This window comes from Haliotis rubra, unplaced genomic scaffold, assembly GCF_003918875.1.
Source record: "Haliotis rubra isolate DU_JTF1 unplaced genomic scaffold, ASM391887v1 Scf1672, whole genome shotgun sequence".
In the NCBI taxonomy this organism is placed as follows: Eukaryota; Metazoa; Mollusca; class Gastropoda; order Lepetellida; family Haliotidae; genus Haliotis; species Haliotis rubra.
In genome coordinates this window covers 50,769-74,654 of record NW_025765639.1, presented here as the reverse complement: position 1 = coordinate 74,654, position 23,886 = coordinate 50,769, and the positions used below count along the sequence as shown (strand labels likewise).

Sequence of the window (23,886 nt, the reverse complement as noted above, 5' to 3'; positions counted from 1 at the left end):
TTTTGTGGCGGGTTCAACCCAAGGTATGGTTATGACGCGTATATTTCGTGGCTGGTTTAAGCTAATATATGATTACGGCGTGTACATTTCGTGGCGGTTTAAGCCAATATATGTTTATGACGTGTACATGTCGTGGCAGGTTCAACCCAATATATGTTAATAGCGTCTAATTTCGTGGCAGGTTCAACCCAATATATGTTTATGACGTGTACATTTTGTGGCGGGTTCAACCCAAGGTATGGTTATGACGTGTACATTTCGTGGCTGGTTTAAGCCAATATATGTTTATGGCGTGTACATGTCGTGGCAGGTTCAACCCGATATATGTTAATAGCGTGTATATTTCGTGGCTGGTTCAACCCAAGGTATGTTTATGGCGTGTACATTTCGTGGCTGGTTCAACACAAGGTATGGTTATGATGTGTATATTTCGTTGCGGTTTCAACCCAAAGTATGTTTATGGCCTATTTATTTCGTAGCGGGTTTAAGCCAAAGTATGTTTATGACGTGTACAGTTTGTGCCGGATGTAAGCACATGCATGGTTCAGATGTTTAGGACAATTTGTGAAAATGAATCAAAAGAAGTGATTTATAATGATTACAGAAATGGGTTTTCTTGTCACCAAAGTGTTTAGTTGTTGCCGGTTTACTTTATGAAATTTGAAAACTTACACAACTTGGTAATAGTCTTTGAATAAAAGTATGATGTAGATCAAGTCGCTTTGCTTCGAAAACATGCATTTTTAGCATAAATAGATAAGAAAGATCAAGCTGACCTGGTGATACATATATTAGCGTGAAGGATAAGAGTGTATTCAGGGCATCGATTTCCACAGCGGCGGGCAAGAAGTCTGGAGGAATATATTTATGGCCCCACAAGTTCCCTTACTGATCACCCCCACCTCCAGTCATATACACTTGTAAAATAAAAAGTTACTCTGAGTTTAGTTTTTTAACTGTTCATATACAGGTCCAATACACATTTACAATGAACTGTCCTTGTCGTATGGGCAGACTAAAATGGTGATCGGGTGGTTGAAATGTGTGTAATCGTCCTTGACGGCATAAATCGACAACTTGTTATAATATATGTTGATGCGGTGTTAAACAACAATCAATCAATGTGGTGGGCGAGCTGTCTAAGGGGCTGAGCTAGTGATCCAGCGAGCTTGAGTTGCCGGATCGATCCATCCTGTGACCGGGTGTAAATTATCTAGGAGTCAACTTTGTGTGCAGAATCTTTCAGTGTTGTCACAACCCCTAGTGTACAGTACACAACCCTGTGCACTTAAAAGAACCAACGAATCCGTTGGTAAATGACCAGATGGTGGCTACATGAACACGTGCAAACACCTAGTTGCGGGTACAGCAACGTGCAGTAAACTTGGACAAGTACTGTGACTATGTGTCCCAGTCCACCCAGCTGTGAATGGGTACCTCGTAAGGATGGGAACGCCACATTAACTCGGTGCGCCTAGTGGCTACAAGAGTTGTATACTCCCTAGGAAGTTGAGACTGATAATACGATATGCCTTTTGAGTTGGACATCAAATGATCGAGGAAAAGTCAAAGCGCCTTTGAGCAGCTGAGTTGGATATTGGTGCTATACAAATGTTAGCATAATATAATAATAATAATGCATGCATACATACACGTAGTGTGTATTATAACAAAGTATAGAAAACACACTTGTCCAAATGCTTAATACTTTTTACTGAATCTTAACTACATTCCAATATTTTGAAAACTTGAAATCTACAATACGAACAGGTAAAGCAATTGATTTGAAATATAGAAGTAACAAAATCCAGAATGCTTGTGGTTTCTGTATCACGTCAACGCCATACTCTTGTTTGTGGGTTTCATCAAAGTGGTAAACGTATGGCCTGTATCACCCTAGGCTTTCCTCACGCGGGTGACAAGCCGCGATAACCCGAACTCACTCACTCACTCTATAAGTGAGCAAGTGAGTTTATTTTTACGCCACACTCCACTCACTCTATGTATCACAGATGTTTTATTGCTTGCTGTCCAGAACATCATAAGCATATTAATATGAAAGATGCCTGAGGAAAATAACTAGTATATCAATAGCCAATATAATAAAGGGGTAGTGTTCTATGGCAAGGCCTCAAAGAATAATAAAAGCTTTCAATACTATTTGAAATGGACAGCTGCGTGCTTCCAATATTATACAATTTGCAAAAAGTTGAGTCCCTTTGTCCGCCAAGGATCCGCTGGTTGTGCAGGTTCGTCTTGACATCATTTCGGTTCGCTGCTAAAAAGGTAAAGGTCACTTTCGAAACGATCTGCCATCTGTCACTATGCTGATAGGCCATATTGTAACTAAAGCATTCCTCCAAGTGGCTTTTGGCCAACACGTATCAGTCATTTTCAAAAACGGGGGAGATATAAGACGACGTTGGCCCGCAATGAGGTTGGGGCAGTTTCAGTCCTCCTTCAGTGACATCGACATCACCATGAGATGCTTCTGAAGCACCACCTTCTTTCCCAGAAACATTTGCCTCATCCTCCATAGCTGTTACGTCACTCCCTCCTATCTCATTTGGACCAGGGATAGTTACAATATAGTTATCACCTTCTGATACAGCGTCCTCGTCTCTTGTTTTCAGCGTCATATAAGATCCAGTGATATCATTGCCGATTTCAGTTCGTCCAGAAGAACCGACCGCTCTATACAATACAGTAGGTACATCCTGATGCCCGTGTTGGTCTGATGTAGGATGGTAGTCGTTTATGGTAACGGAGGGCACAGGTTGTCTTAGGTCATCATTGGTACTGTTTGGGAACACATGTTCATCGTTGTTCATCTTTGATTCATCCAACACATCATACACTTCGTCGCGAATATAACAATAATCATCAACATCTGGATCAGTTTGGTTGTTGTTGTTGTTTTGTAAGATGGAATTGCTGTTCTCATGGTCAGGGTTTTTGACCTGAAGGATAAAATAATATAATGTAAATAAAAAATGTCAATAATATTTGTTTTGTGCAGAAAATCATAGAAACATCTAACATCTTCATTTACGTACACTGAAATCCGCCTAGAAGAATGCCTGGAAAAATGGTCATTACAGCAGTAGTACAACCGCACAGATTTGTATACTTTCGCTCAGTGTAGAAACGTGGAATCACGAGATTTTAAATCTGCTGCAGAAATTAAATATTGCTAAAACGGCATAAAACTAATTCACCCACTCGCTAAATTTGGGGTAAGAGGACACATTTCAAGATTCTTGCAAGAATAACAGTAACAATGATGTTACAAGGGACTTTAACGAAGGTGTCACAAGCTTTTAGGACCTTGAATATTACTACATATTTGTAATAACTAAAAGAAGGAGAAAAGAAATATTTGTTAAACACATGTTCTCGAGTAATTATTACCAGCTGTTCACCTTATATTTACAAATCTATGTTTCTAAATAGGGTTTAAGAACCACAAATGGGATTTGTTTAATTGAATATGCAAATAAATAATCATTTTTTCAGCTACAATAAGTCCGAAAGCAGATACTCCAAAATGACCTTAAAGTATTTCTCAAAGTGAACATTCGTGTAATAAGTACGTGAGAATATGTTTAACAAATGTGTTTTCTCTCCTTTTATTGTTATAATCAAAGACGTTTAATTCTTTAAGATATTTATTAAAACCAAAAAACAAACACAGCAAATGCAATATACGAGTGCTTCAGTGATATTAAGTACCATTGGAATAAAAAAATGAATAGAGTTATCGGTCTTGTTTAAAAGTATACTCTTAAAAAAGGAAACTTGACATAGGAACAATCTCAATTTTAGGACAATATTTGACACAAACCAGTGCATCGCTGAATCACAACATATGGAGGAATGGTACGTTGCCAACGACAAAACGTTTAAAAAAAGAAACTTTGTACAAAAACGTAACGTTACACTCACGTTTGTAATGAATCGCTAAAACGCACCCTACATGAAATGCGCGTGCATCATGAAATTGTGTCCGACCTGACAGTGCGCAATCGGCTACGGGAAGCCGCCTGTTCAAAACAGAGGGTAGTGCTAATGCGAGGGTCAGTGTGGCCCCTGTGGTTCACCCAGTCAAACGCCGGTGACTTTTGATAAGGGATAGTAACACTTCCGTGAAGCTGACCCAGCTCTCCAGTTGAAAATGCTTGTCAATACATATATATTTCTTCGAATTACCAACTTTAAGTCAGTTAATGCGTCGGTTAATGTCAAAGATTGTTGTCATTTTGTTGTCATGTCACAGTTTATCCGAAACGCGAAGGAGTAAATCGGGCTTTTGCTGTACGCCGATTTTGTCGGATACGCATGTACGTCTGTCAATAGCGATGCGTGTCAAAGTCTAAGAACCACCACAAACTCGCAAAATACATTTAGGTCAACCCAAGTATGTAGGGCGTTACCATAAGGAAGGGCTAGTATAATATGATGAGTACTAGAACACTTTGTGTGTTCTCCTGTGTGCCGTTGTCCAAAGCAACCTTAGCGCTAAGGGGATCGTAACTCCCATACCTTAACGCAGACTTACGACTGGCGTAGCGCTAAGGTTGCTTTGAACAATGGCGCCCTGGCCGGTTAAGTTTTGAAAACGTACTCATACACTCTTTCCTGGTATGCTGTGTTAAGCCATGGCAGTATCACGACAACCGAAGAGTAACTATGAGAACTCGAGCTGTGGATAACTCGATATACAGTCGAACACAGTTGTGTACATGGGGATAGACCGATCTGACGCTATTCACCACACCAAGGGAATTGTAAATACACGCACGGCCAAGGTAATTGTCTCAATAACGACGTAACGAGGTGAAAATTGACGTTATTTACCACGCCATGGGAATTGTAAATACACGCACGGCCAAGGTAATGGTCTCAATAACATCGACATAACGAGGTTACATTGCAAATCAAAGAGTTTGAAAATGATTGCAGTGTATGTCCTATTTATCCTGTTCTGAGTACTCTCCCTTGTGTTGCCACAAAAGCATTGCAATGTCCAGAAAATAAATTAAAAGTGACCCCAACCCAACAATTGCCTCGTCAGTAACCTATTTGATAGTTACATCACCTGTGGCGAAAGTTGAAGAGAAATCACATATCCTGTACGTCCAAACTCGGTTCAAAGTTATAATGCTATATGGATTGGCCCATTTTGGAAATCATAATATGTCTTATAGATATATGGAAAGCTCTTGTGGGTGTGCATACAAATGTATCCCTAAAAATCAAAACCATGATACAAACGGAAGAAACATATACAGTTATGAAAAAAACTCAATGTTTTGACTGTCTAAAAGTAACTCCTTATAGATCAGACCTGGGTAGTACTCTCAATACATGCAGAGATGTGTCATCGGAAATGGGACAAAGATCCAATTTTTTCCTACCATATAAAAAACCCATGATGGTCCGAGTTAGAATATTGATCTTCAGTAACCCATGCTTGTCGTAAGAGGCGACTAACGGGATCGGGTGGTCAGGCTCGCTGACTTGGTTGACACATGTCATCAGTTTTCCAATTGCGAATCGATGCTCATGCTGTTGATCACTGGATTGTCTGATTATTTACAGACCGCCGCCATACAGCTGAGTGAGGCGTAAAACTAAACTCACTCACTTACATATAAAAGGGGTTCAATGTAACCTAAATTAGTCATTGGACTTTGGACACCCCTTGCCTCAGAAACATATCTTAGTGAAGCGTCTGAGATCAAGTTTCCATTAAAAATGTGCCTTCAATGATAAAATCACAAAAGTTGGTCATCATTTTCAAGGACATTTCTGAAATGATTTCAGATATGGAGGCACATATTTTAATGTCCGTGTGCGCATGTGCAGGAGACAAGAAATGCCGTACTGCTTTCAATGTTTCGTCTTACATAGTCAGCATACGCAGTCATTGCATACCAATAATTTCAGAATTAATTGTTTACAGGTATAGGAATAGAAGAGAAATAGTTCATTAAATTAAATAAACATTTCCCCAAAATATAAATGCTCCTTCCATCCAAAATGGCAGGTAGCAGACACCTTTTCGAATATGGAGCTCCATGACAAAAGACAAGTATGTTATGGTTTCATCTGATGAATAGTGACTCAAAATACACGAACTATTTGGCAAAAGAACTCCAGGACAATAATTCATAAGTTTTTGGACATGTTTAACAATAAAGTTATTAGACTCAAGTACAAGTGTGGCAGATAATCCAGATTCAGCATCATTAAGTTGTGGTGTTTGGGTTTTCAAGATGGTTGATGATGATACACTATGTTTATGTTCATAAAATATTTTATTAGAAATTGATAACTCATGGTGACACAATTATCGTCGTCGCTTACAGACCCCGTGGCAGTTATACTACAAATGACAAGTTACGATACTGAATTTGGAGTTCATGTTCAAGGCCATAATGAAATATATCCATGAGCACTAATCGTGCAATAACCCACTTTATTAATATGAGTACCAAGACACATGTTGGTGCATATGCTTTGAAAACCAAACTTACCGACAAATTAACATCGTAACTGCATGTAACACATTTTACTTTGATTTCAACAAAAACAAAACTGAGATTGAAACATGGTAACACATTACTGCAATCTGAGAAGAATACGCAAAAACGTGAACATCAACAATGCTGGAACGTATGGTCACCACGACTACCCAAGAAATTGCACAGTTTTCAGACAATGGTTGTTCTGATTGTATGAAGTTACTATGCACCACCACAGGCGACCACATTAGTATCAGGTGTAGCATCCCTCGGACTTATAATATCTGCCAGTCTCCTCCTCATACTGCCAATCAAGCATTGTATTATTAGCATCTGATTCCTCTGTCATTCCCGATACAGTGTATGCCTGAATTCTTCACTTTCAACAGGATAAGATCAAACGAACTTGGCATCTAACATAGTCCGAAATATGTTCAATGAGGTTTATATCACGGCTCCTTGCGGGCCATGGTAATGTTTCGATGGAATTGCTCTCTAAAAAGGGTGATGACGGCACGAGACGGCCTAGCGTTGTCATCCATGAATATCTGACGATTGGCAAAGCTAACAAAATGTGTCCCCATGGCAGTATCAGTACTTCCAGTCAAAAACGTTGTGTTTCCCAGGTACTATAATGAGATCCAACTGGCAGCCATACGAAACGCAACCCCACACCATCACTGATGGGTTCAGTTGCATAGATCATCTCCTGATGATACGACGGCAGTATAGTGACAACGGCCGTGGGCAACGTGTAGAAGAAAGCGACGTTCATGAGACCAATGAACCCTACGCCATTTCCTCAAGTTGCAGTTCTTGGAGTTTGCACTACACCAGGCGGACGATGGTAATGATGAATTGTGTGAGAGACTCCCACTCCCAATTTGAGTTCTTCGGCGTGGTTTATCATACTGATGTCTTGCAAGACGAATTTACACCCGTTCATCATGGTCATTGATGTTCCCCAGTCCGCCAGGACACTTTACTTCACCGGTAGCCACATGGTTCCTCGTAGGCCACAAGATTCTTCGCACATGGACTAACAGCCATGTGGTTAAAGCACCAATGTTACGACAGGACATCCCTGCATCATGCAAGCCAATAGCTTGAGATCATGTATTTTCAGAACCTCTGCGTCTTGTCTTGTCAAGTACTGTCGTCTTTTAAATCATTTCCGGAAATTGAAGCGCACATACTACTGTTTTGAAATGTATACACCACTTTGCTCGGGACCATCGCATCATGGGAAAATGGGACCCGTAAGGAAAGGGCAGTTTGAGACCTTTACAAGATAAAGTTTGTGGCCAGAACAAAGCCGAGTATGTGTCTTGTACCTATTATTTTAACTTTGATTGATTAAAAAGGCCGTAAAAGGGGTAAAGAAGAACTGGAAGAGTGAACTCTTATCAGAGTGTACACTAGGCGACAGTCATGTGGGGAAATTTAGAGGATTCTGATCAGCATGAAAAGCAGACACCATCCCTATTGGAAAATTGATGCTTTCTCACTCGTACAAAAACGTGGCCTGTTGGCACATATAGAAGTATATGTTACAGTAATATCAGAAGAGCCAACGTCACTGTTCTAAAGGTGAAACTTGGTACTGTCAAAATATTTGATGAATATATGACTTCATTTGTCCTTTGCAGTCACCAAGAAACCCATAATTAAAATATTTATCATATTTCATGTTGACAATACTGCAAAACATGGCCATGAAACGATTATGTTGCGAACTGTAGCTGCAGATGTTGTAGTCTTTGCAGTAACGCTCAATACATGCCATCCCACCGACGCATGCAGCTCTTGTACAGCATGTTAAAAACAGCTTACCAGGCAGGACATACATGGGGTAAGTCACTTCTTCCACAGCCTTAAGTCTGGATACAGCAGGAAAGTGCTAAATATGTTCCCTAATGGAGGACACTTCACCACGCATCAACGTCGTGTCAGGAGGTGGTCTCTTGAGACTGCAGAAAGGGGTGTAACAACACATGCAAGTGCAAACAGTCCTCACTTAAATGCACTGGACTCTCTGGACATTCAACCAGAATATGTGAGTAATTACTATTTTGGTTAAAATTTCCCTGTAATGCATTGATGGCCTTTCCAAAGCTAAATCAGTAGCGAGCTAAGGCAAAGTAGTATTTACTCTCTCCCCAAACGCCCGTGAATATGCGAGTTTGAATTGGTCTTCTGGAATCCATACTTGTAAGAGGCGACTAAATGATATCGGGTGATCATTCTCGCTGACATTCTTCAAGCACTGCACATCAATGCACATCCTCTTACAGCGAATACAGCACGTTTCCCGTATGTTGAGTGTACCATTCTACTTTAGGGTTGCCATGGGTATATGTGTGAAGGCTCGTTTGAGTAACTCGAGGGTGTGTGAGGCTGGTGTCAAATTATAGACCCATGAAGATTCGGGTAAGACAACAGGATCGGGTGGTCAGGCTCGCTGACTTGGTTGACATATGCCATCATACCCCAACTGTGTAGTTCCATGTTCATGCTGTCGATCACTTGATTGTCTGGCCCAGAGTCGAATATTTACAGACCGCTTCCATATAACAGGAGGAAGCAGGAATATTGCTGTTTGTTAACAACAAACAAACCTTCTGCGCATGCGCAAAATGAAATAATTCTGAGTGCCTCCATATCTGAAAATGTTCATTATGCATCAGTCAATAAATGTGCAAAGTTTTATGCTTTATCATTAAATGCACAATTTGTCTGTTTAGCCGTTCCACTATTGTAGTTTTAGATGCAATAACTAGTAGAAATCAGTGTACAGTCTTGACTGATCATTACTTACCTTGAGCTTCGGTAGACTACCACTGCCACAATAGCCGCAACAAGCAGTAAGACAATGGGAGCAATTGAGATGTACACAATCGTCATCGTAATATCTGAAAACATTTATTAAACTGTTTTATAGATATGGTTAAGTCCGAATGGTTACATATTTTACACACTTTATTTATACTTAAAGATTGCTAAACAAGTGTGTGTCAGATAACATGTATTCTACAAATGGTTGTTTCGAAACGTCACCAACGAAAGTGAGATACAATGGAGCTACTTCTCGAAACACCGGGTTATACAATGAATGGTATCGGTGGTTTACTCACACCCTGAAGCAGCTCCGTTTTAGAATCAAAACGACATATATATTTTTCCATTCTCATGATAACACATAACACATAATACAACGGTCATCAGTGACGCCATCCGGCCTACTGTATACCACTCGACCTTGGTGTCACCCATATTGTTCTGGGATGGTAGGGGGTCAGCTTTTTTGTGCACGTGCATGTACGGGGTGGGGGACAGGAGTGGGGGGTGTTCCAACAATTTTGTACATAGAGATATTTAAAAGTTATTCGTAAAGGGGAAGGGGGAGAGGTGGTCATTGAATTTGTTCATGACATGCAGAGGGGGTACTTTGTACATACATTTTAGTGGGGGTCATTCACATTGTACATGCTTCTCCATAAAAATCATCATCACTGCCCCTAGCCATAAATTATGAACAGTCCCTATGTTTCCTCACGCGTTGCTGTCCCGTATAAGATAAAGTGAGTGAGTATGGTTTTACGCCGCCTTTAGAAATATTCCAGCAATATCACGACGGGGGACATCAGAAATGGGCTTCACACTTTGTACACATGTGGGGAATCGTGCTCGGGTCTTCGGCGTGACGAGCGAACGCTTTAACCATCAGGCTACTCCACCGCCCCTATAAAATATAGACTAAGTTGCGTTAAGAATGTGTTACTAGACACAAAACACTTCAAACCCAAGGTTCAAATGGCAACTATGAAGTCCGTATTAAATACATTTTCATCGAAAATACATTTCTTGTTTGTTTAATATTTTCCATCATCATACGTTCTAACGCCTTGTAGTATATTTTGGTTCATTTTAGAAATAGGCATCCATGATAAGACTCGTAAATAGAGACGACAGAACCCTCTCCGTATTCGTAAGAAATCTCTGCCGAAACTAGAGTAGAATTGTGACTATATCATGAGTATGTGTTTGTTTGAGGCCGCATTCAGCAGTATTCCAGCTGTACGACACGGTCTGTAAACAGGCGAGTCTGGACCAGACAATCCAGTGATTAAGCAACACTGAAGTACACACGAACCGTCTTCTGTTGGCGTTGTGGACACACCAGGTGCTGTAGTAGACGTAGACGACAGCTTGTCTGGCGTTGGTAACTGCGTTGGTGGAGGTGCTGTCGGTGGCGTTGTGGCGTTGCCACATACTTTCAGTTTAATAAAAATGAAAACTATTGTAAGTTCATGTATGTTAAATTGATCATTGATCATTGATTCACGCAACAATACTAAACTACCGGGCAAGTAAACGTTATTACTTTTAGAGTAATTGCATAAAATACAAAGACGCTGGTACAGGTTTGAATAAAAACACTCAATATTTGCCAAAACGCAACATTGTCCGGATAACAACGTAGCTGTATGAAAACTTCGTACAAATCGTGTATTTTTCAAAACGTGAAAAACGTCATTGTGGGGCATGCATGTGCATGATTGTGGCATAAATACCGATGTTGGACAGAGCAAACATGCAGTAACCAAAAATCAACACCACGAATACGCCAAGACTTACGCAAGCGCAACGAGACAGGGCGATTGGCATGTTCAATGTGGGGGCTTCACAACGTCAGCTGGCAAGAACCTTCAACTATAGCCTGTCCACCATCAGCAAATTGGCCAGACCCAAGACTGCCCAAGATCGGGAAGACCAAGAATCACGACACCGGCCAAAGACCGCTACATCTGGCAGAGCCATCTATGAGACTGCGACGTCAGCGGCGAGCCTACCGCAACTTCCGTGGAATGGCCTTGATCCGCCTACACCGTCAACGCAGACTGCAATGGGCACGAACTGCTCTTTACAGATGAAAGTCTGTTCAGACACGATAGCAGAGTTCGAGTGTTTCCACGTGGAGGAGAGCGAAGGTGCCAAACTGCGTTCAAGAAGTTCATCAGGATGTGTCATGGTTTGGGGCGGCATTTGTGGCCAGAGAACAAGACTGCTTATCATCCGAGGAAATCTGAATGCCAGCGATACAGAGATGAAATGCTGAGACCTTTTGTGGTGCTCTGTATTCGACAACAGCTAAGAGGAGTAGTTGTGCAGCACGACAACGCCAGAATTGTTCGAGAATACCTGCACAATGTTAACGTCAACGTACTCCAGACATGAACCCCATTGAACATCTCTGAGATCATCTGGCGAACCGACAGGAACATGAACAGAATCCCCAAAATTTCCATTAGGGTTGTCCCTCACTTACTGTATTATTGGCCACAATGGGGGTTGTCTAACGACAGTCACCAGCAGCCAGATAGCGTGATGCACTTACCGTCAGTTATTCCGCTACATTTACTGTCAAAGAATTTGAAGTCATCCAGCGCGATGTCCCCCAAAAGGTTAAGACCCGTCCACGCAGTCATCTCGATCTGTCCAGTACAAAAGCACAGAATAGCTACGTTACTCCTTAAATAACTGGTTCAAAATTACAGTTACACAGATCTTACATAAATACGTTTCTCACGTCGACACGCATTGTACATAGACACGGATCTTCTATTAAAATGCATCATAATCACACGGATCTCAATTACTCAGACACGTATCGTACACTGATACGGATCTGGCATAGACACGTATCGTACACTGACACGGATCTTACATAGACACGTATCGCACATTGACACGGATTGTACATTGACACGTATCGTACACTAATACGGATCTTACATAGACACGTATTGTACACTAACACGGATTTTACATAGACACGTATCGTACACTGATACGGATCTAACATTGACACGTATCGTACACTAACACGGATTTTAAATTGACAAGTATCGTACACTGACACGGATTGTACTTTGATACGTATCGTACACTGGCACGGATTTTACATAGACACGTATCGTACACTGACACGGATTGTACGTTGCCATGTATTGTAAATTGACACGTATCGTACACTGACACGGATTTCATATTGACACCGATCGTACACTAACACGGATTCCATATTGACACGGATCGTACACTGACACGTGTCTTACATAGACACGTATCGTACACTGACACGCATCTTACATTGTCACGCATCGTACACTAACATGGATCTTACATAGACACTATCGTAAATTGACACGGATTGTACATTGCCATGTTTTGTGCATTGCCTCGTATCGCACATTGACACGGATCTTAAATAGATACGTATCACACATTGACACGTATCGTTCACTGACATGGATCTCTTATTGATACGGCCCGTACACTGACACGGAATTTACATAGACACGTATCATACACTGACACGTATCGTACACTTACACTGATCTTACAGAGACACGTATCGTACACTGACACGGATCTTACATTGACACGTATCGTACACTGACAAAGATCTTACAGAGACACGTATCGTACACTAGCACGGATCTTACATTGACACTATCGTAAACTGACACGGATCTTACACTGACACGGATCTTACCTAGACACGTATCGTACACTCACACCGGTCTTAAATAGACCAGTATTGTACACTGACACGAATCGTACACTGACACGTATCGTACACTGACACGGATCTTATATAGACACGAATCGCACACTGACATGAATCTTACAGAGACACGTATCGTACACTGACACGGATCTTACATTGACACGTATCGTACACTGACACGGATCTTACAGAGACACGTATCGTACACTAACACGGATCTTACATTGACGGGTATCGTACACTGACACCGATCTTACATAGACCAGTATTGTACACTGACACGGATCGTACACTGTCACGTATCGTACACTGACACGGATCTTATATAGACACGGATAGTACACTCACATGGATCTTACACAGACACGTATCGTACACTCACACAGATCGTACACTGACACGGATCTTATATAGACACTGATCGTACACTGACACGGATCTTAGATAGAGACGTATCGTACACTGACACGGATCTTAAATAGACACGGATCGTACACTGACACGGATCTTATATAGACACGGATCGTACACTGACACGTATCGTACACTGACACGGATCTTATATAGACACGTATCGTAAACTGACAGGGATCTTACACTGACACGTATCGTGAACTGACACGGATCTTACCTAGACACGTATCGTACACTCACACCGATCTTACATAGACCAGTATTGTACACTGACACGGATCGTACACTGACACGTATCGTACACTGACATGGATCTTATATAGACATGAATCGTACACTGACATGAATCTTATATAGACACGAATCGTACACTGACATGAATCTTACAGAGACACGTATCGTACTCTAACACGGATCTTACATTCACACGTATCGTACACTGACACGGATCTTACAGAGACACGTATCGTACACTAACACGGATCTTACATTGACGGGAATCGTACACTCACACCGATCTTACATAGACCAGTATTGTACACTGACACGGATCGTACACTGACACGGATCTTATATAGACACTGATCGTACACTGACACGGATCTTAGATAGAGACGTATCGTACACTGACACGAATCTTAGATAGAGACGTATCGTACACTGACACGGATCTTCCATAGACCAGTATCGACACTGACACGGATCGTACACTGACACGGATCGTACACTGACATGGATCTTACACTGACACGGATCTTATATAGACACGGATCGTACACTGACATTGATCTTACACAGACACGGATCGTACACTGACACGGATCGTACACTGACATGGATCTTACACTGACATTGATCTTACACAGACACGGATCGTACACTGACACGGATCTTATATAGACACGTACCGTACACTGACACGGATCTTACATAGACCAGTAGTTCACACTGACACGGATCGTACACTGCCACGGATCTAAATAGACCAGTATTTCACACTGACACGGATCGTACACTGACATGGATCGTACACTAAAACGGATCTTACATAGACACGTATCGTACACTTTCACGGATCTTTCACAGACACATATCGTACACTGACACGGATCGTACACTGACACGGATCTTATTTAGACACGGATCGTACGCTGACACGGATCCTATATAGACACGGATCGTACACTGACACGGATCTTATTTAGACACGGATCGTACACTGACACGGATCCTATATAGACACGGATCGTACACTGACACGGATCTTAGATAGACACGTATCGTACACTGACACAGATCTTACATAGATCAGTGTTTCACACTGACACGGATCGTACACTGACACGGATCTTATATATACACGGATCGTACACTGACACGTGTCTTACAGAGACAGGGATCGTACACTAACACGGATCTTACATAGACACGTATCGTACACTGACACGGATCTTTCATAGACACGTATCGTACACTGATGAGGAACTCACATTAACACGGATATTTCAAAAGATAATGGTATTTAATGTCTCAGCACAAAGTATATATGACAGAGGTCTGTAAATAATCAGCTGATAATCACCAAAGCACGAGCACTGGTCCAAACCATGCAATTACGGTGACAGCCAAGTTTCAGTTTGATCATCCGATCGCCTTTTTTCTGGACAACGCCCATGCAAACCACGATACACGTAGCAGCCATCCCGGCCTAGATTCCCCATAGGGCTAAGATTAGTGAAACAGCCCTTTAAACAAGGAAACGACGAGACACTAACCCATGGAGTTCAACTCCCTAAATCCATTAGTCGGTACAGTGTCCATCGGCACTACTTCTGAACGCTGCTTAAATTACATTTGTGACGCCATTCTATTGTTTTAACACTCCGTTATTTATAAGAAATGGCGAGTTGCTGAAGTAAATGGGAGTAGTTGTTTCAGCGCACATGGTACACGTTGAACACGTCAAGCGGGTATGAACAACAGCGTGAGTCGCTCAATACATTTTCGCGATAATTCGGAAACTTCTGCATTAGGAAGTAGGAAATGTATCATGTACCAAATCACATAAAATATGATTAAACATTTAATTAAAAAATATATTTTTTTAAAATTATATCTTCGTAACTCTCCGTTCCTTAAAGAAATGTAGCCCACGTACTGGGACATCCCACTCTTATATTAGGTTATACTGCACGAATTAGATTCCGTAGTTTAACAAGTACTTATCGTAGTGCACTTTTCTGTGCAGGCTGAATCATCTGACATCTGCGATTGGGTGATTTTGTACAAGAATTTCCGGTTTTTATACATCAATCCAGTAATTAAAACTGATAATATTTTCAAAATATTTTTTGTACATCAATCCAGTAATTAAAATTGATAATATTTTCAAAATATTTTTTGTTCATCAATCCATTAATTAAAACTGATCATATTTTTTAAATATGTTTTGTACATCAATTCAGTAATTAAAACTGACCATATTTTATTTTTAATATTTCGTGCTGTCCTTTTAACCTGACAACTTATGCTGAATGTGACCACAGGTATTTTCAAGCGGGTGATATTTTGTTCGGAGCTGGGGTTGGTCTGTTTAGCTTCCTGGGCCCCGTTCACAAAGCTATCGTAGGACTATGACTGTCGTATATCTCCTACACTGTATCATACACTTACGACAGTCGTAGTGCTATGATAGCTTTGTGCAACAGGGCCCTATACTTGGAAAAGGCGCTGACTGAGGTAGCCATTTTTTAAAGGTCCGCTTTAAGGCCAGACTATGCACACATGTACATGTAATAGTTGTTGGCTGCTTAGTTACTTAAAAATCACAAAAATATAGATCGTTACTATAGAAGTCAATGGGAAATATTCATAGGCACCTGACTCTGATATATTTATAAGTATGACTTATATATGTAAGAAGTTTTCAATACTTTTGCCGTCCATTCTCGCACGAAGTCAGGACATGTGCCCGGAAGTAAACAAATCTCAGGCTACAGACCCGCACCGAATAGCAGAGCGAGTCTCTGATTGGATAGCGTCTTCTATTATTCCCACCTCTTTTAACGTGCAACTGTATTATACAATCAGAGACTCGCTCTACTATTCGGTTCGGGTCTGTAGCCTGAGATTTGTTTACTTCCGGGCATATGTCCTGACTTGGTGCGAGAATGGACGGCAAAATTATTGAAAGCTTTAAATGAGAATAAAATCACCAGGTTAGTGATACGCAAGGTACTTTACAGAGGTCAACTGAGCATAAATTATGCAGTTTATTCAACGGTCAAAGCGATGGAAGCGTTTGTCAGACCGAAACCCAGCCGAGCCGAGCCGGGCCGCCATTTTGTTTAGATTTACTGACACACCTTTCTTATATCTTATATATATAGGTCATACTTATAAATACATCAGAGTCAGGCGCCTATGGGAATATTTGGTTTTGTATAACCAATAAACACGAACCTTGAGACCTTCTCTTCCTTGCTCAAGAGACACATGAGCGCATTTCCAATCCGGTCCTTGTTCTCCTGTCTTGGACCAGATTGCATCAGATGATGAACCTTCTAAAACCGCTGCAGAGAGGTTGCCGATGCCTGATCCTTCCATGTGATACCAGAACCGGAAACAGCCTCCACCGGAAGTTGTGTTAAAAACCGGACTCAGTAGGACACAATTGCCACTTTCAACAAAGCCGTTTTGATTTTTTCTCTCGCCGGCATGTAGATAAATGTAGTAATCTGCAGAAAATAGCAAATTGTTCTTGTTCTCAGTTCATTCATATGCAATTTTAACATCAACGATAATATAAGTCATTTGTTAAAAATTACACCCAGTGAACAAATGAATGAGTTTCGGAAATGGTCTCTGAAAAATATTCCTGGGAAATCATCATGATGCAAACGATTGCATGTAAATATTGAATTGACTGGGGATTAATTGTATGTGTTGATTACGCAAGAAACCACGTTGAGTCTAATTATAAGAATAACCTCTCTGGTTGTGTGTAAATATCTGTGAAGTAGATATGAAATATGTACAACACTGGAAAAGTTGAATAAACCATGAGGTTTGGCTCTTGCTTGTTAAACAAAAAGTCTTTCGATGACATTCATTGAAGCGAAGGGAGTGAGAGAGTGAATCACTTAATGATTGAGTCATTGAATTGGTAGGGAGTAAAGAAATATTTCATGCAAGGCAAAATACATGTAGGTGGTCTCGGTACGCATTGCAAGCTTGGTATGCATCGTAACTGATTTATTAAACATGACTGCAACTCATTGGATGCCTGGTGTGTCTATTTGCCAAAGTCAGCAATATTCTAGCGTTCTGACAGTGGTCTGTAATAATCGAGTCTGGGCCTGGCAGTCCAGTGATTAACATCATGAACATTTGGATATAACGATGAAGCAATCAATCAAATCACCGAGTTTAACCACCTGTTAGTCGCATCTGACAACAGGCACGGGCAGCTGGAGACCTGGCCCGCGTTTCACAAAAGCCTCCTAAATTTAGGAGGTCGTAGCCCATACGACCTTGTTTACGACCCTCTTCCGACCTCCTTTACGACCGTTTCACAAAGACGTCATATCCATGTCGTACGACGCGGTCCTAAATCCATGTCGTACATTGTATAAGAGGTACTTTGTTGCATAGCAACGCATAAAGCGAGACCGAACGGGCACCTGCTTATCTTGTTATTCCCAAAGTATTTCAAAATAGAAATACAGTTTGAATAACAATGCAAATGTTATGTTTTAATTCAATGTACAGGTTATCTTATCGTAAAATAATATCAATAAATGAATTTTTTTGGATTGTCTCACTACATTCCATTGAAAATTACAAAATAAAATGTATAAATCATTTCCATTAATGTAATCAGTTTTACTTACAATGTTTGAATTAAATCGCTGTCCATTAACTTGTTCATATGAAACTGCAATATTAGTCCCAATGTATTGAATATTGCACACTATAGGACCTAAAGTCAATGTTGCAGAACATGGCTACGCTTGATCTACTAACTCTTGTGTAAAGGTTTAAAATATGGTGTGATACTCTAAATGTGTCAATTTCTTTTTTTGTAACTTTTATTCAAACAATCAAAAACTTTCAAAGAATAAAAACGCATACCCTATATCCAAGTATGATATGATATTGAACAAGCCTAAATGTAGGTACTGAAATTGGTTTCATGAAAAAACATATCTGAATGATACGCAAAATATACATCATATTACTGAAAGTGTAATCAGAAGGATAGGACGATTGTGTTTACTTTTTTTTCATCCGACCTTCACCTCAAAGATATTGCCTAATATGTAGTACTACAACAATGTTGACGTGTGACATCACAACCGATGACCGATTTCTTACAAAATGGCAGCTTCGCTGACAAGGATACACAGGATTTTGCGAGGACTCTTCCCTTGCTTCAGGGATCGTTTGTACATAAATATGAAATGTAAGTAATCAGAGTGACTCTGACTATCTGTGTATTGTTATATGTTTTCTTTGTAAGTAAGAGAAGAAGCCAGAAATGCTGATAATTACCGTTGTCGTTCTGCGTGATTTTGCGTCTGTTATGGCGTCACGCTGCACGGAAATCATTGCATTGTATCTATTTGTAATTTCCTCTTTCTTGCTATGATACTCTTTCCATACATATTCTAAAGGTATTGAGCCATTGCAAGCAATGAAGAGCCGGCTGCTACGCAGTATAAATCGGATTTTTTCTTTGTTTACATTTCAAACTACAGTAGCGCAGTCTTCCGAGCACAGCGTTTGTTTTCACACCCAATATCCAGTTGGTATTGGTAACAAAGACCAACTGTGATTTGATTTTAAATGTATGGGGAATTCATTTATGCATTTGTCGCAGTTGACTATGAAATATACGTGATGTAATAGGCGTCTCAATACCGGCCTTTGCGAGACGTGATTTTGTAAACAATATCCAATATGGTGGAAAGCGCACTTCGGCGTATATTTTCGAAACATCCAAACCGATTCTAGGTTCATCGGCAGCGTTTCAGATTATCATTAGTGATATCATGAAAAACTGATTTCAGTGATCATTAATATGTTATTTTTGAAATTCAATACTCCCAGTAATTATCCGATTTTCACATTTGAAAACATACTGTCTACACTGTACAGCAAATAATGCTGTGAATCGTGATTTCGTATTGTGTATAAAATGGCGACATTTACGATGAAGCCTATAATGAAAGGTTATTTAAGCACTTTAGCTTTGTCTGAGTGGATTTTAGTGGATGGTATCAAGAAACAGGGAATTTCCCGCAGAATACAAAACTGTGAAGTATATTTGTGTGCGTGATATATTTAGAATTTTATTGGACTTCAAAGTGAGGGTTGAAGAGGAAGGACATATGTCCCTGTGGCACCCAGGGGTTTGTAATCAAGTCAGATACACGACCAGTCATTGCTGTTGGTCCGACTTGTTGATGAGCGGAAGTCAATCATCAAGGGCAAGTTTGGACCGGGAGTAACATCAAGAATGAAGGAGGCATGGGGGGAGGTGGCAGCCAATATCAATGCTGCATTTCCTAACGTTGTTAGGTCAAACGATGACTGCGAGAAAAGATGGTACAACATCCAGTCCAAGTCAAGGCAAGAAATATCTGCTTTCAAGAGACAGCTCAGTGGCACTGGTAAGTAATTACATTTCTAAGTCTTTTGATCACAGATATCTTGGAAAATGATAATATTATTCAATTTCAAATTGTTATGCACACTATACAAGCCTCAATTATTTCAAGTATACACAAAGTTAGAGTTAGATACAGATATATAGTACATGTGAACACACACTTGTAGATATATATGAGAATTAAAGAGCTATTTTGTTTAAATACAAGTTTTTAAAATAAGGTTAGTTATACTGATATATGGGCCAGTGTATGAACTGAAAAACATTGCTTGATACTTGTACATACATGTATGTTGTATTTCTACGTGAGAGATGTGTTCTCATTTATACAACATAATCTACAGGGGCATATTCCTAGAACATAAATAAATGTAAATTTTTTTTAATAAAACATATTAATTGTAATTATTTTCAGAGTTTGTTTTATTATACACTATCTTGTAAATTCAAACACGATAGCTACATAATTGAGTAATATGAACCATGATACAATAGACATGAGCCACTAGTATAGAACCAGTGTTTAGAAGAATGATCACATTTCACATGTTTTCTACACCTAACAAAAAGACTGATCTATGCAAAATAATTAATAATTTTTTTTATTTCTTTTATTTGATATCGGTTATTAAATGCATCAAAAAGTACATAAGCATTCAAAAGTTTGAAATGTTTGCAGGTGGAGGGCCTGGTCCAAGCAAGCCGAGTGCTGTTTCTGAAGCAGTTTATGATGTTCTTGGCCAATCCAATGTCATCATAAGTGGAATTGAGGGGAGCTTCGATTCAACCCTTTTACAGGTCATGGACATATCAAACAGGTTAACAATTTTTCCTTTTGGTTTACAATACTTTTTTAATATTCACTTTAAATTTTACATTCAAACATTCATTTAAAATATTTCTTTTCACAGACAGACAGTTTATTCAGTAATTTAGGCCAAATGACACATAGTACAGTTACACATTTTCAAAATGTACATACTTATCATGTATTAAATATATATTATATAAACACATTTTTCAGAAAACGAGCTACAGAGGTAATAACATCTTCATTCTTAGAATTTAAAAGATTTATCATAAAATGTTGATCCTTATACCCTGTACATAAGTTTGGAAGATATTTATTTGGCAGGTCTCCATAGTTCTTGCACACAAATAACACATGATATTCATCTTCGATGTGGTTGCTATTACATTTTACACATAAAATTTCACTTGGATTCAAATTGTTATATTTACGCTTAGAGTTTACATTGAAATCATGCAAGGACATTCTGAATTTACAGAAAACTCTTCTCAAAGATTTTTCATGCAATACAGTTAAATATTTCTTTTCAGAAGTCAGGAAGCTGCTGTCGTTGAAGCTGAAGCCTGCTTCCCCCTGGATGTGCTAGCCTCACCCCAGCCCAGCTGTGCAGCTACTGCAGCATTCTCCACTCAAGTTCTACCCTGCACAATGAACGGGCACATCAGTGACAAAGAACTTTCCAGGAAAAAAACATTGTTGCAGATTGATGTGCTTCAGCTTCAGAAAGAATTATTAATGCTTAAATTGGAAAAGATGAAGACAGATCAATCTGATAAGTAAATGCAAGAACTATGTCTGTACATGCTTTCCAATATCAAAATTGTTTGAATTACTACAGGGGTAACATGGTTATAGTAGAGATATTGAAGTTACTCCTTAAAAATTATGTTTGTACTGATTTTCATGCATTTTCTAAATAAATGTTGCTACATACTCTGAAAATGAACATTTGTGAAGTGCTGTCTGTATCGCTGTCCATCAACGGTGGAAGTTTGTTGTGGAGGAAGGCTACCATCAACACTATCTTCACCATCATCACTGTCCCCATCCTCATCGCCCTCATCATCAGTGTCTTCATCAGGAGGTATATAAAGATTCCTCTGCTTGCATAGGTTGTGCAGTATGGCACAAGCAATGATTATCCTACATGCTTTCTCTGGGCATACCCTCACTTCACTATGCAAAACATGAAACCTTCGCTTTAGCTGACCAATCCCCCTTTCTACAACAGATCTTGTGCGCTTGTGTGCTCTGAAATAAAATCAAAACAAAAATTTTAATTTTCTATTGACAGTATATCTCTGTCCCTTAAAAGAAACATGAAATTTGAACATATGTCATTATCAAAGAGAAGTTGGAACTTACATTGTGCAGTGTCTTGTCATAAAATATTTTCCCAAACAAATATACATGACATATGTAACAATGGATATAAAGTGGAAAGTCTTTTTTACCTAAGAGCTATAAGCATCTTGTATATTTAGTAAGTTATTTATTCATTAAATGCGGGTGTCATTTTTCTACAATATAATCAATTTCATGAATCATTGCATCTATTAAGTGTTTCTTTTCACAAATATCATACATACAGAATGTATTTAGAATCATATTTTATTTGCCATTAAAATAACTATGTAAAAACTGAAATAAGATTGGTAAGGACTATTTGCATAAAGTCTTCTCAATTGAATTTTTTTTTCTAAAATATATTTATTTCAGATGATTGGCTTGAAAATATCTTTTTTTGCTAACTGGATGTCAGTGAAGTGATGTATTTAAAAAAAAAATTCTGATAACTGGATGGCAGAGATGTTGTGTATTTACAAAAATATCATTTGGTTTTAATTTGATGGGAGTAAAGGTATGTATTTAAAAATATACATATTGATAACTGGATTGCAGTGAAGTCATGTATACTTTTGTGATGATGCAGGGTAAAGTAATAACAGCTTGTGTTACAATTTGATTAATATCCAAGGAATAATGATCTTATTTCTGGGATTGTCCTGCATGATTTTAGTAGAAACCCACAAAGAAAGGGAAATTACTCTAACCAATAAAGTTAAAGGGGATGTTGCAGACCGTGCCCTTTTTATGACAGGCTTAACATGTGTGCTATGTCAGAACTCTCTGTGGGTAGGTAAAATGTAGTTTTTATGAATGCAAATTCGTAATAATGTTTTTTTTGAGCACACGTATCTATCGTTTATAGGTCACGAGGTAAACAAAACAAGGAAACATATCATACCTGTTGTAATCTGTCTGGGGGCCGGGTAGAGGTCTCAAATATGGCGTTAGTAACCAGCGTTTGCAGGGGTAGCCACTGTCTCCGAGTAGATGGCAACTTGTGGGCATGTAGTTCCTCTCAAACAGCACTTTTAAACCACTCTCGTTTAATATGCGAGCGTCATGGGTAGAACCAGGCCACTTCGCAATCACATCCAAAATGTAATAATCGGCATCGAATACAACCTGTGTGTTGATGCTGTGATAATGTTTTCGGTTCACGTATTCTGCCTCATGATCTCGCGGTGCAATTACACGTACTTGTGTACCGTCAATGACACCAATGACGCCTGGGAAACCTGCTATGTTCATGAACGCTGCTTGTTTTCTTTGTATTTCACGCACATGAACTGGGAATTTTATGAACTGCTTCACGATAGATGGCGATGTCAAAGCATTCAATGTATCATTGATGACACAGCTGACCGTGGGCTGTGACGGTCCCAAGTCATCTCCATTGCACATTTAGGGGATAACTGTACTGTGTTTGACGAATTGGGGACGTATACTGGTGGTTATATAGCCGCAAATTTAGTTATATCGGCGACGCGTAAGCGGAGCCGATATAACGTTAAATTTGCGGCTATATAACCACCGGTAT

At 39.6% G+C, this 23,886-nt stretch overlaps 1 protein-coding gene and 1 long non-coding RNA gene across 2 annotated transcripts in view; one reads left to right on the top strand and one right to left on the bottom strand.

Annotated features, from left to right (window-relative positions):
* Positions 1-1,696: 1,696 nt before the first annotated feature.
* Positions 1,697-23,886, bottom strand: part of LOC124272216 (MAM and LDL-receptor class A domain-containing protein 2-like) — a 41,309-nt gene continuing 19,119 nt past the window's right edge. Inside the window, exons 3-7 of the mRNA XM_046707369.1 lie at positions 16,978-17,252; positions 11,926-12,022; positions 10,681-10,800; positions 9,346-9,439; positions 1,697-2,960 (exon numbers count right to left, since the gene is read on the bottom strand). Of these exons, the coding sequence (XP_046563325.1) occupies positions 2,828-2,960; positions 9,346-9,439; positions 10,681-10,800; positions 11,926-12,022; positions 16,978-17,252 (719 nt within the window). The 3' untranslated portion in view covers positions 1,697-2,827. The remainder of the gene's footprint in view (positions 2,961-9,345; positions 9,440-10,680; positions 10,801-11,925; positions 12,023-16,977; positions 17,253-23,886) is intronic.
* LOC124272217 lies at positions 6,701-21,897 on the top strand. Its single transcript, XR_006897285.1, has 3 exons — positions 6,701-6,712; positions 20,098-20,189; positions 21,530-21,897. It is a non-coding gene; the product is annotated as an uncharacterized LOC124272217 (long non-coding RNA).